Source organism: Salvelinus fontinalis, chromosome 10 (genome assembly GCF_029448725.1).
Source record: "Salvelinus fontinalis isolate EN_2023a chromosome 10, ASM2944872v1, whole genome shotgun sequence".
Lineage (NCBI taxonomy): Eukaryota > Metazoa > Chordata > Actinopteri > Salmoniformes > Salmonidae > Salvelinus > Salvelinus fontinalis.
Window position 1 is genome coordinate 21,299,211 of NC_074674.1, and position 12,371 is coordinate 21,311,581.

A 12,371-nucleotide genomic window follows, 5' to 3' on the forward strand; every position below is an offset into this window, starting at 1 on the left:
GATCTCCATACAAACACTCCTTACCTGGTGGGCAAAAAAAAGTTGAGAAAAAATGCCACCTGTTGGAGGGAAACAGATTTTCCGCCGAAAATCTGGTATGAGGATAGTAGCAAAGCAACTCTCCATTGAATACAGGCGGTTGACCTCAACAACCCTCATCGAGTATTCAAAAAAGGTTTACAATAATGAGATGTATCCACTAATCCAAAGAAAGGATAGGCAGGATCTAGAAAGGATAGGCAGGAGCTTTTTGGACGACTCCCATCGTTAGGGCGGAGAGACATGTATCTTGTCAGTATATCCATAATCTTTGGCCTCTCTTCCTCTCTGCTGTAGCTGTGTTCCGTGTCGTGTTTTGCGCCTAAAAGGGCCCGTGTGGAAACACGTGCGCTTAAAAAGTTCTGTGAGGTGAAGAAATGGAGAAATGGATTAATGGCATCAACAAAAATTGCGGCAAAAAAACATGTCACTCCTTAACAGGTTATTAACGTTAACAGCCCTATATAACATTTTCACTTTTCTGTTCACTTCCACAGCTCTGTGAAGTCCAGACAACTGCTTGCGGATTGCCCATTGGGCCAGGTCAGGTTAACAGGAATAATAAACCTTTCACGATATGCCTTGCTCATATCAATATCATATCGAATTATCAATATTGGTGTCCACCACCAATATTTACTAAGATAAAAAAAAAATGGATACAAACTGTAAGTGACAACCCCATTCCTCTGCATCTTCTCCCAAGCTTTGAACTGCAGATTGCCCAGATGTTTAGCCACATCAATCAGTGCTCCTGAGACCAGCTGTGTATTTGGATCTAGCAGTGTACACTGGGCTCTGGAAGAATATTCAGGAGTCAGTGGGGGTTGTGCTGTGGCGGTTCAGAACACACAGAGAAGAGAGAGACAGGATGCAGCTCACTTACCTTTCCATTATAGTCTTGTAGTTATGCAGAAGAACAAACTACCAGATTAAATTCCGATATTTATCTATCACTATTTATCAGTATAAATGCACCAACAAATCATGTTAACTTAGAGCAGTCCTGACCTAAAGGAATGAGGTGTCTCCATCTCATAGCTCATCCTCTATAGCTTCAATTGTGTTTTCAAGTGATGACATCTCTTGTCTCAACTGGTCAATCCTATTAACCCATTGCTGAAGTCTTCACAAACTGTTCCTGCCCAGTGTGTCAATCCTGGCCTTCTCTTCATCTCTAAGAAACTCATGAAACTCCTTGAATTCATGCTTGATCTCCATCTCTGTGTCTTGGAATTGTTTCTGTCTACAGTGTGAGAACTGTTATTACATTACGTTACTGTAATTCTCACATTTCATCCAGAAAACCAATTCCCTGGTCTAGTTGACGGACTTTGGTCTGATTCTAGCTAGCCATCGGTACAGTAGTGAATGAATTAGTCCTACTACAGAGTCCAGCTTTGCAAAATTATGATTTAGCCATCTCTATCAAACATTTGGCAACCAAATGCAAACATAATTAAATATTGATCTAATACATTATTGCTGCTTTCTCTTATATTAAACTCAACGTCGTCCTACATGAATGTGAGGCATAGTGGAAGTACAGATTTCTGTAGCTTCTTTGAAATACTTTAGCATCTCCTGTAAGGGTTTTAGTGCTCTCTGGAGTTCACCCTGAAACGAAAGAACACCTTATTTTACAGTAGAATAATCTGTATACAGTATTTATAAACACCTCACATAGAAAATGTATTATGTTCAATAAAAACGTGACTCTGTAAAACGCATGTCTTTACGTCGTTGTACCTTCTCCTTGAGGTCCTGAACATTTTCGTCTATGGGGCAGCAGTCATGACTCATGTGTTTTCTAGAAGATTGACACACTAAACAGATGGGCTGCTTATCCTCCAGACAATAGTACTTGAATTTCTCACTATGCAGACTGCAGAGCACTTTAGACTCTCCTCATGGTAGTGACAGACAGCTAATCATCTAGCTCTGAAGTTTACTTCAACTCCAGTTCCTTGCGCCACCGCTATAACAAAAATACTGGACGCTTTCGTTTAGCGCGCACGCGCGTCACTGAGTACACCCCTAAACTCATTTGATTGGCTTGCGGCCAAAGTTGCCATGGCAACGGAGCTACTACAGCTGCAAAGTCATAATAGTTTATCGTAAAAATGAATGAAAACTAAAATGAGCCTTTTGGTCTTCATTTACGGTTAGGGTTAGGCATAAGGATTGCAGTGGGGTTAAGTTTAGAGTTAAACTTAGGCTTAAGTTTGATGACAGATTTCTCTTCCCCCTGTCATGTGACTCTGACACAAACGTATCCAACTCTTACTTCCGGTACTGCGTGGATAAGGGGTAAAAGTTGCACGTTCAGGACAAAGTTTTGTTTTGCGTTTCTTCTTCTAATTGGCATCATCAAACTGTTAACGACTGGGATTTTGTTTCCGATAGTTTTACTTTATACAATAAAAGATTCTGTACATTTGTGAAACGTCAAATGTTGAGCATGTCGACCAACAACTTGTCGTATAACGACCAAGGAGGATCGGATTCAGCGGTGGAGGTTGGTCAGGAGACTACCCCGACCTCCTCCAATGCTGGATTTGGCCTGTTCAGCACCAACTTTAAAAAGTAGGTCAATTAGCTAGCAATTAATTATTTTATTAACCTACTTGTGTGTAAACTGTGTTTGCAACTTAATTTGCTATCTAAGATGGATGCTAGTGGTAACTAGTTGGTTAGATATACAGCTGCATCTCTATGGTAGCTTCACGGTTTAAAACGCTTTTGTTGACAGCAAGCAATGTTTCATTTATCGAAGATGCCGTGTGTTTGGAATACATGTTTACATGAACAAAAAAGCATATCATTGAAATATTGTTTAAAATCCTTGTAAACAACCCATTTTAAATAAATTGGATAAAGTGAGATAAAAAGGAACTGATTACGTGTAAAATGTGCTCTGTCATCAATCAACATCACGTTATGATACCACTAGAGGGCAGTTCCATCACTAGGTCGGCCATCCTCATCCTATAGTCATGTGTCTTTTACTGTAAATCAGGGCCTGTATTCACATAGGATCACAGAGAAAGTGTTGCTGACCTAGGATCAGGTCCATATAGCCTAATCTTCTTCATTATGATCTTGAATACGTGCCCAGTAGTTGACTTACTCAGCTGTAGGATTGGGTTTACTGTGAATTCGTGTTTCCCAAACTGTAGCCTTGGAGTTGGGATCAGTTATAATTTCACTATCAGTTGGTTAGTCTTTCCCCAGCTGGCTCCAGACAAGGCCTCAAGTCACTGTCTTCTCTGAAGGCCATTTTCTCCCGGAAAGTCTCCCCAACAGTCAACCATTATCATATGAATGTTTATTCAACATGATTTATCATGGAAGCTTTGAATTAGCCACTTACTGTTAGTTTGTCTCTTTCTCCACACTTGGGACTGTTTCCCTTATCTATCAGTTCTATCCGTTTTAAGAGGTATCCCACCCGTAGAAAGGTTTAATTGAAAATGTTTGCATTGTGCTCATGTCATCATTATACAATGGAATGTCTACTGGTATGTCTGTTCCATGTAGGCTAGTGCTGCTCTTCATAGCAGCGGGCAGTAGAACACTTTAAACCATCTCTGTCTCCGTCGAGCAGTGACTTGCGTCAGCCTAATATTTTTACGTGGTTTGGCCCTAAGGCAATCTCTTAAGTCCTCTCACATGATCAGATGGTTGGTCTGTTGAGCAGCGAGGCAGGGCCAGTAGGCCAGGTCTGGTAATGGAGACTAGATGACTCTTGGTTGGGCTGCTGGAGCCTGCCGGGCTTGGGGGGGGGGGTGAATGATTCCACTGTCCACACACAAACTATGACACACAATGCCTCGGCTTTACTATGAGATATAGTAGGGAGTCTGTCCTATCAGTATCACATCTTAACATAATCTAGGCTTTTGTCAGGCATTCATAAATTCACTCACTCTATATTCACCATGAGCCTAATTCCCTTTACATTATAGTTTTCAAATGAAGATATATTTTGTTTGTTCTCTTTACTCCCCAAACTCAAGTCAGTGACTGATAGCATTGTTCTATGAAGTCAACCCAGTAGTCCCACATCGCTCGTAGATCTGAATGACATGGCTGGGTGTAAGGGTAGGTGAAGGTTTTATCATATTGGGTACACCCATTCAATCCTATTATTTCTCCAGGAATAGCTACAGAGGGTCATGGGATTGATTTCTGAGAATATGTTGCTCTGTGTAGTTCTCGATCTCGCTGTGATTGCACCATAACACTAGATGGCAGACTTGAATGGTAAGTCAGAAAGCAGCGAAGCACTGATGGAGTTTTTATGTTAACTTTTAAATGAAGCTATCGTCAATGTTACTTTACTTGCCTTTTGACGTATGTGCATTTAATGGCTGTAAGCTTAATCCTCTCTTGCACTTTATTTGTCATAAACATATCGATAGGTGGCCGTTGTGTTAGTCAGCTTTCTCCAATGAAATGAAACCACAGTCAGTATGCTGTTTGAATAATGTCATGTGACACAGTCGGTGTCAAAGTCACGTTTCTGTAGATTATCCTGTATTGGCTGGGCTCTTGTTACCTCACGGTCCACTCTACTGCTCTGGCCTTGACAGAAGCACAGCAACATGTGACTGGCTGGTTGTCCCCAAGTGATCAGCTGCTTCTTAAAACGCCATATTATTTCACTGCGGTTCAGTTTCCCATGTTTTTATAGGGCCTCCATGTGATGTCAGATTATGTATTAGGCTATATCATCTGAGCCATGTCTGACAACATTATCATCCTGTATATAAACACTAGAGGACATGGCAGACAGTAGTAGGCTCAATAGCGTCAGCTGATTGGAGCTGTTTACAGTGCTTTATCCTACTGGTCGTTATGTGAATGACTTGCTTGCCAGTCTTGAAACCTGGAAAAAGAGACACGGCTGGTTTAAACATGAAGTGAGACATGTAGCGTTGTTGGGGTGTTGTTCTAACTCTGTGTGGTTCTTCTGGTGGTGGTGTGAGGCTGGCAGGGACTTTTTATCTAGCCCTGTCAGCAGTTCCCTTGAAGGGCACTTGGCAGGCGTGAAGCATTGTGCTGTGGACATAGGTGGTGAAAGCTGCTCACTGTTTACCCCGAGGCTGATAAGGCCTTCCTGTTTCCCCTGGAGGAAGTGGCCACAGGCAGAGAGAACCAAACTACCACCCAGCTACACATAGACGCAGAGAACTACAGTACGGGGAGAGGAGAGAAGGAGAAAGTAGACCCTGTCCAAGAGCTACAGATCCATCAGGCAGGAAACTTCAACCCGTCTCTGCATTGCATTTACAAGCAATGAAGAGTCAAATCCTACTAGTAGCCATTTAAGAGGACCACTTCATCTTGCCACTCGTGTTATCATCTTCGAGCTAAGGATGTGATGGTTTCTTAATTGCTTAGTAGCCTGAAACGTGAGATTTAAAGAGACGGTGCTGTCAGTCACAGCTTCAGTTTAGAGAGGGAGAGAGCATACCAGAGAGGGCATGCGTAGTGTCTGTCTGTGTGTGTAGCAGAACCACTAATGCTAGATCATTAGCCAGCAGAATGGGTATCCTGTGACCACTACAGTTGGTCGCTGCCTGTCAAGTGCAAAAGCGGGTTGGAGGGAAGTAGCCACAGCGAACGTTACAACCAGCTGACAGTCAGGAAACGTGTGTGTGGACTCGCGGATACAACCGGATGGCCAGTGGGAGCTCTGTCTGCCACGGCGAGGGCCGGAGCTTTAGCCAGCGGAGGGGGCATCCTGTGACTCATCAGCTGAGGGAGGAGGAGCGAGGAAGACGGACAGAGAGAGGAGAGCAACAGACGGGCCTGTAGATGCTGTAGCAGTTATGAACGATCACTGTGATTTCTCAGTGCTGTGTGCAGAGGTTGCCTGTGAAGTGCAAAAGCGGTTGGAGGGAAGTAGCCACAGTGAACGTTACAGCCAGCTGACAGTCAGGAAATGTGTGTGTACTCGTGGGGACTGTGAGGACAGCTCTGGTGTCTGCTGAGAACGTTCAGCTCACCTTAAAGACCAAACTTCGCCAGGAGGAGCAGCACCCTCACGCACGCCAACGGAGGCCCTGACGAGACACTCACCAAAGGGTTCTCTGCAGTAGTATCTCATCACATGCTGGTGTGTGTGTCTTTTCAAGTTCACGAACTCGCCTAGTTTCCTCATCTCTCTAGCTGATTATTGATTGTGACATTATCGTGAGTCACAACGTGACTTTCTTTCCTCTGCGCCTGGCAACAACTCCCAATATGGTCAATTTGTGTTTTTCATTCGCTCTCTACCCATTCTTCCTCGTGTTGTTGTTCAATGTGAAACATCTGCCTGGTGTGTTGAACCCAACAGTCCATTCTGATGCAGAAGCATTTCTTTTTTCTCGCTCTCTCATCAATGACCTGCTGTGTGGCTTCACATTCTTCTGTGGAAGGGTAAGGGTCGTGTAGGCCTGGCTGGGTTAACATCATGTGAGATTCTGCTTGTTCTCCGGGTTGACGGTGTTTCCATAGAGATGCTGTGACATTTTAAATGCGTCCACTTGAGTGTGGCGCTACAGTAACGGGATGAATTGTTGAAGCGGCTGTTGATAGTTTGAGCATCGTAGACCGTGTGGAAGAGTATCCTACGAAAATAGGTCATCTGAGACCCTATATTTTCATTTGACGTTGATGGAACTAGAATGGCTCTCTACAGGTATGTGTAAGCTACTCTCTCTTGAAAATGGCTGTTGTATTGCAGAGAGGTTTTCCACATGACTACCAATTTCTAGCAGGAGCCAAGTTAATACAGGACATAATGCTCTCCATAGATCAGTATTAGTCTGGGTCTTGGCAGACCTTTGGCCTGTCTCCCACCAAGGACACGGCTAGAGATCGATCAAGTCAGGCTGCATATCTTTTTTGTTTTTTGTGCGATAGGATTGTAATTTGATCAAATATCTCAAATCTCTGTTATAAGTGTACCACAGTTTTACAGTCCCAATTCAATGACGTTCTTCAACTCATTAGCCTAATGAATTTTACACCGGCGGAAGTGTAGAATTCTTGGCTACACCGGTGGAAGTTGTCAGGTGTAAAGAAGGCTGTCCGATATGTAAAAAAAGCAGTGTGGTGATATTAAATAGCATACAGCACATGTTCTGATCTCTTTCTCCTCTCCACCAGGAATGATGACCTTAAAGAGATGCTGGAGAGCAATAAGGACTCACTCAAACTGGACGCCATGAAGAGGATCATTGCGGTGAGCACCACCTGCACACACATTCCAGGCCTGAGGAGTGCACTTCCGCTAAGTGCAGTGCATTCTCAGTTCAAGTGTACTTCGGTGTTCCAGTCTCAATAATTAAATTAGGCCAATTTGTAAATTCCTCCTTTGAAGAATTGGTGGACAATTTCCTAAATGCAATTTACAGTGCGGTACATTGCTGTAGTATATTGTATGTACAGTGTTAATAACACATTGAATACTGTGACACATGCAAGTGATGTTGTGTCAACAGCTGATCGCCAAGGGGAAGAATGCCTCCGAGCTGTTCCCAGCTGTGGTGAAGAATGTGGCCAGTAAGAATATAGAGGTATGAGTTCCATTCTGTTTGCATAATGTTTAGTAGATTCTATCGAAGACAAGATGGATGAGGTCCCTCCCACTGCCAGGAGGAGACCACCGAACCACTGCCTGGTAATATTGATCAGCAGAATAAACAGGCTGTACGAGGGGCAGCTTGTGAGGTGTGTGTGTGGCAGGGCAACCCATGGTAGGGAACTGGAGCATGTGGGTAATTGGCAGAGGAGAGCCCGTGGCCACGTCTCCTCTCTCCTCACACACACCAGATGCTAGGGTAGTGCTAGGTCCCTCGCTGTGGCTCTCTCTCTCTCACGCTCTCTCTGTCCTCACCTCTCTGCGTGCAGCTCAGTCACTCTGTCTCTCTTGTCGTCGTCGTCCCCCCCCCCCCTCTGCTTCTGTGCTGTGTGTTATTGATTGTCTCTAATCAGAAAGCAGCACTGGAGGACACAGAGTATTGACGGACTAGTGTGATTTAATATCAGGATGCTTTGTTTACTTCTACCAGCGCAAGCAACAACAACCCGAGACTTGAAAGCCTTGAGGTGTGTGTGTGTGTGAGAGGGATGGAGGGCTATATGGAGTATGGTTATTGGTATTTGATAACTGATTAAATAATGGAAATGAAATCATTAGTATATTTGATTACTATTCCTAATTTTGAGCATATATTTTCTGTGATGTTTTCGATAAGATGTGATTCCTCTCAGACAAGGCCAGATGGGTTATGTCCCCTCTTAGACTCAGTAATGATGTTAATTCACCCACTAATCACAGCAATGATGATTGAAAACCACAGCTGTACGCCGAATAACACTGAAGTGAATCAGGGCCAACCTTTAAAGGGATACTTAGAGATTTTGCCAGTGCGGCCCTTCATCTACTTCCACCAGAGTCCGATGAACTTGTGGATGCCATTTGTATGTGTCTGTGACTGTCCAGTATGAAGGGAGTAAGAGGTCGTTTCGTGAGCCGGCGCTAACGCTAGTTAGCAACTTCCTTCATACTAGAGTCTAGACTTAAAGACATAAAAATGGTATCCACAAGTTCATCTGACTCTGGAAGGAGATTAAGGATGTGGGTGTTTTGAAGGAGCTAGGAGGACGAGTGCGGGGGCTGCACTCATTCATTGCCAAAATCCCGAAGTATCCTTTTTAACTCAGTCGGACACTGGACAAATATTAGCTCAGTCTCCTCTACGTGTGAGGAGCAAGGAGGGGGAGGAAGTCAAATAAAACATTTTTTTATATATATATTTTTTTATCTCATTCTCTGCTCTCCCTTAAACAACATGCCATCTAGACTGTAATAATATCCAACAGGAACACTTTCAACCTCCGCTTTTCCCACTCTAAAACAACCAGCCCAAGAAATACATCCAAGGTCTAGCCATTCTCTCCACTGTGTGGAGAATAGTGTTACCTAAACATTTTGGAATGTGTACTGAGCTCAACCCAAAAGTGAATCAATAGACTTGGGATTTCTTCATTGACTAATTCAACGTGTGTCTGTGTGTTCCAGCTGAAGAAGTTGGTGTATGTGTACCTGGTGAGGTATGCAGAGGAGCAGCAGGACCTGGCCCTACTGTCCATCAGCACCTTTCAGAGGGCCCTCAAGGTAACACGTGTGTGTGTGTGTGTGTGTGTGTGTGTGTGTGTGTGTGTGTGTGTGTGTGTGTGTGTGTGTGTGTGTGTGCACAGCAGGCTTTGATGCAGAGCGTGTTTTTTTTTTTTTTTTTACCGTTTTGAATTCCCACACACTCATACAGGTCTTGGAAGAAAGTGTCATGTTTGATATGTACATGTATAAAGGTGTGTGTGTGTAGGGCTATTGAGCCATTCATAGAGAGGCTGTCTGTCTCTCTGTAAGTTCTGTGGACAACAGAGTTGTGTTTTTTAGACAGCCCACCCCGTCACCCTGATGTGTCTCAGGACCCAGAGCTGGAAAACCCATTTCAGCCCCTGCTAGCTCTACACCATGCTTCACTTCCTCCCAGTGTGTGTGTGTGTGGTACTGTATCATGTCTTCAGTATCTCTTAACCCAAACCACATGAGAGATTTCTGTCTCCAGTCCTTTTATTTTTTTCTCTTTTACTTTCCTCACTCTGTCTCATTGTGTACATCTTTGTGGAAGTGTGTGTGCGCTCGTGAATGTGTGTTAAGATAATCCTTATATTCCCCATCTGTCCTCTACCAGGACCCTAACCAGCTGATCAGAGCCAGTGCTCTGAGGGTTCTGTCCAGTATCAGAGTTCCCATCATCGTTCCCATCATGATGCTGGCCATCAAGGAGGCTGCCTCCGACATGTCCCCTTACGTCAGGAAAACATCCGCCCACGCCATCCAGAAACTCTACAGGTTGTGTGTGTGGTGTGTGTGTGTGTGTGTGTGTGTGTGTGTGTGTAAAGCAATGGAACTGGGAGTTGACTCAAAGCTTTCATTCTCCGTAGCCTGGATCCGGATCAGAAGGAGCACCTGATAGAAGTCATTGATAAATTGCTGAAGGACAAAAGCACTGTGAGTAAAACCTGCTCCCATTACCAGCTAATCCATGTAAGTTTTGGGACGGTCAAATGTTTTCATTGTAAACATAAATGACTACAACCAGATTATAAAGTGTGTAGAAAGATAATGGAGCTATATATTTTATATTTTTTTCTAAGATTATCTAAAATTCCCCAAATGTCATTACATGGGGGGGCCCTCATTATTTGAGTCACTCAGATGGTGTAAGAACATGGCATAAGCCATGACAAAATGTTTAGGAGCGCAGGAAACCAATTTTAAAACGGTAAAATGTTCTCTCCGCCCCATGGCAAAATATGTAGAATTGCAGGAAATTCGGTTTAAAACAGCAACATTTTGTCTCTGTTGCCAAGAGGCCCCCCCCCCACGCTAACTTTGCCACTCCTGCTGGGGGAAAAAATCTTTGGGGGAAACACTGGAGACCGCATGTTCTGAACAAAGCAGTAATAAGTATGGATTCAATTGTAATCACTCTGAATCAGATAGACGACAAACCTATTTCATTCATTTGATATCAGATGGGTTCAGCAGTCAGTCCTTACTCAATGCATTCATTCAAACCAAATCCATGACGTCACTGGTCTACTAGGTGCAGTGGTCCCATCCAGCCACCAGAGGGTAGTCCAGTCCAACAGAACAGTTCCCCCCCATCATTACCTCTCTCCTCTCTCTCCTCTCTCTCTCTCAGCTCATTCACCAATGCCATGCTTTGTTAGCGCCCACTTAAATCCACACATCTTCAGATGCTCCTAGTTAACTGTCGATTTAGAAAGGCATTCTCTCACTGATGCTGGTGTCACCGTAATTTGCTTTCTAAGGCCAAGTTATATTTTTTTCCTAGATTAGCCTGATTGCATTCTCCAACTCCAGTGTTTGAAGCACAAATACAGCGTCTCCTTCCACTATTAGGCTAATAGATGGTGCATATTCTCCAGAAGGTCACTATAAATGCGTATGGTCACTATAAATGCATATGCTCCTATAACGGCTAGTTAAAATAATGTAAATTGCGCACGTGCTGAAGTTAGCATATAGAATGCCCTGTGCATGTTAGTAAATACAAGCCATACACGGTCTCTCTCGCGCAATTAGGTATTCGTTGCATGCATCTCTCATTATATAAAATAACCCGTAGCACTAAAGGGGCGGGGGGGGGGGGGGGGGGGGGGGCAGGACCAGATGCATAGCATATTTAGCTTCAGTCACTAACGAAGATAGATGATTTCTCCCCATTGAAACACTCTCTCAATGAGGCTGGCTGGCTCGGGGACACCGAGAAAGGGCACAGTCACACAAGTCCGTGCGCTGTGTTTTGGACTGGAAGAAAAAGATTAATAAGACCGGAATGCTAATGTCTTTTTTTTTTTTGTTGAATATTTAATATTTTTTTTATGTGTTATGATTTGTTATTAGAATTTCAGAGAGCTTCTATACCAATTTATTTACTGCCAGTTTTAGCTCTTTGCTTTCTGTCGGTGATCTATCGTGTTGTGTTTGTCCTGTTATTCAAAGGACATCTGCATTTATATGGATACAATTCACTTTATCTTGACCAGAGCTTCATAAGAACCATCTTTGAATGTATTTTACAAATGCATTGTATTACCTGTTTTATCACCGTTCATCCCACAGTAGTATTTCAAATCAAACTTTATTTAAAGTGCATTTACACAAGATGTCATACAATATACACTTGGCAGACTAGGCTTTTTATTTATTTATTTTCGCCTGGAGGAAAAATAAAGCTTTAAGCTTATATTCCCCTTCACTTTGAGATAGCAACTTCCTATCGTTCTGGAGAGTGAGAATCACAGGCTGATCATGTAGATATGGACTGTGCCACATGAGTCTCTAGGGCAGTATATAAAACTGAGGTGTCCCAAACATGCGGCTCAGGAGCCAATTGTGGCCCACCACCATCAGATCTTATGCGTCCCCTACCTGTGCCCCAAAACTAGCCTCTACGCTTATTAGAAATGATTGTGCATTGTAAAAAAAAAAAAAAGAATTATCACCAAGGTAGTGAATTCAGTTATGTTGGGTATGTTACAATGTAAGTATATTTGGAGAGATGTAAAAAAATATATATATATATATATTTGGCTGTCTCTGTTGTAGCCTTCGTGACATTGGTCTGAACGGTGATGGCCCCTTTACGCTAAATTAGTGTGACACCCCTGGTTAAAGACAGGATGGTGAGAAGGGCTGTAGAGCGAGGGAGAGGAGGGAGAGAGAAACACAACACAGG

At 43.3% G+C, this 12,371-nt stretch overlaps 1 protein-coding gene across 4 annotated transcripts in view; it reads left to right on the forward strand.

The window, feature by feature from the left end:
- Positions 1–2,319: 2,319 nt before the first annotated feature.
- Positions 2,320–12,371, forward strand: part of LOC129863807 (AP-3 complex subunit beta-1-like) — a 57,051-nt gene continuing 46,999 nt past the window's right edge. The window contains exons 1-6 of one of the 4 annotated variants that reach the window (XM_055936074.1): positions 2,320–2,625; positions 7,201–7,276; positions 7,536–7,610; positions 9,119–9,214; positions 9,795–9,955; positions 10,048–10,114. In XM_055936074.1, the coding sequence (XP_055792049.1) occupies positions 2,492–2,625; positions 7,201–7,276; positions 7,536–7,610; positions 9,119–9,214; positions 9,795–9,955; positions 10,048–10,114 (609 nt within the window). In that variant the 5' untranslated portion in view covers positions 2,320–2,491. The other 3 variants (XM_055936078.1, XM_055936076.1, XM_055936077.1) reach the window with 3 other exon arrangements.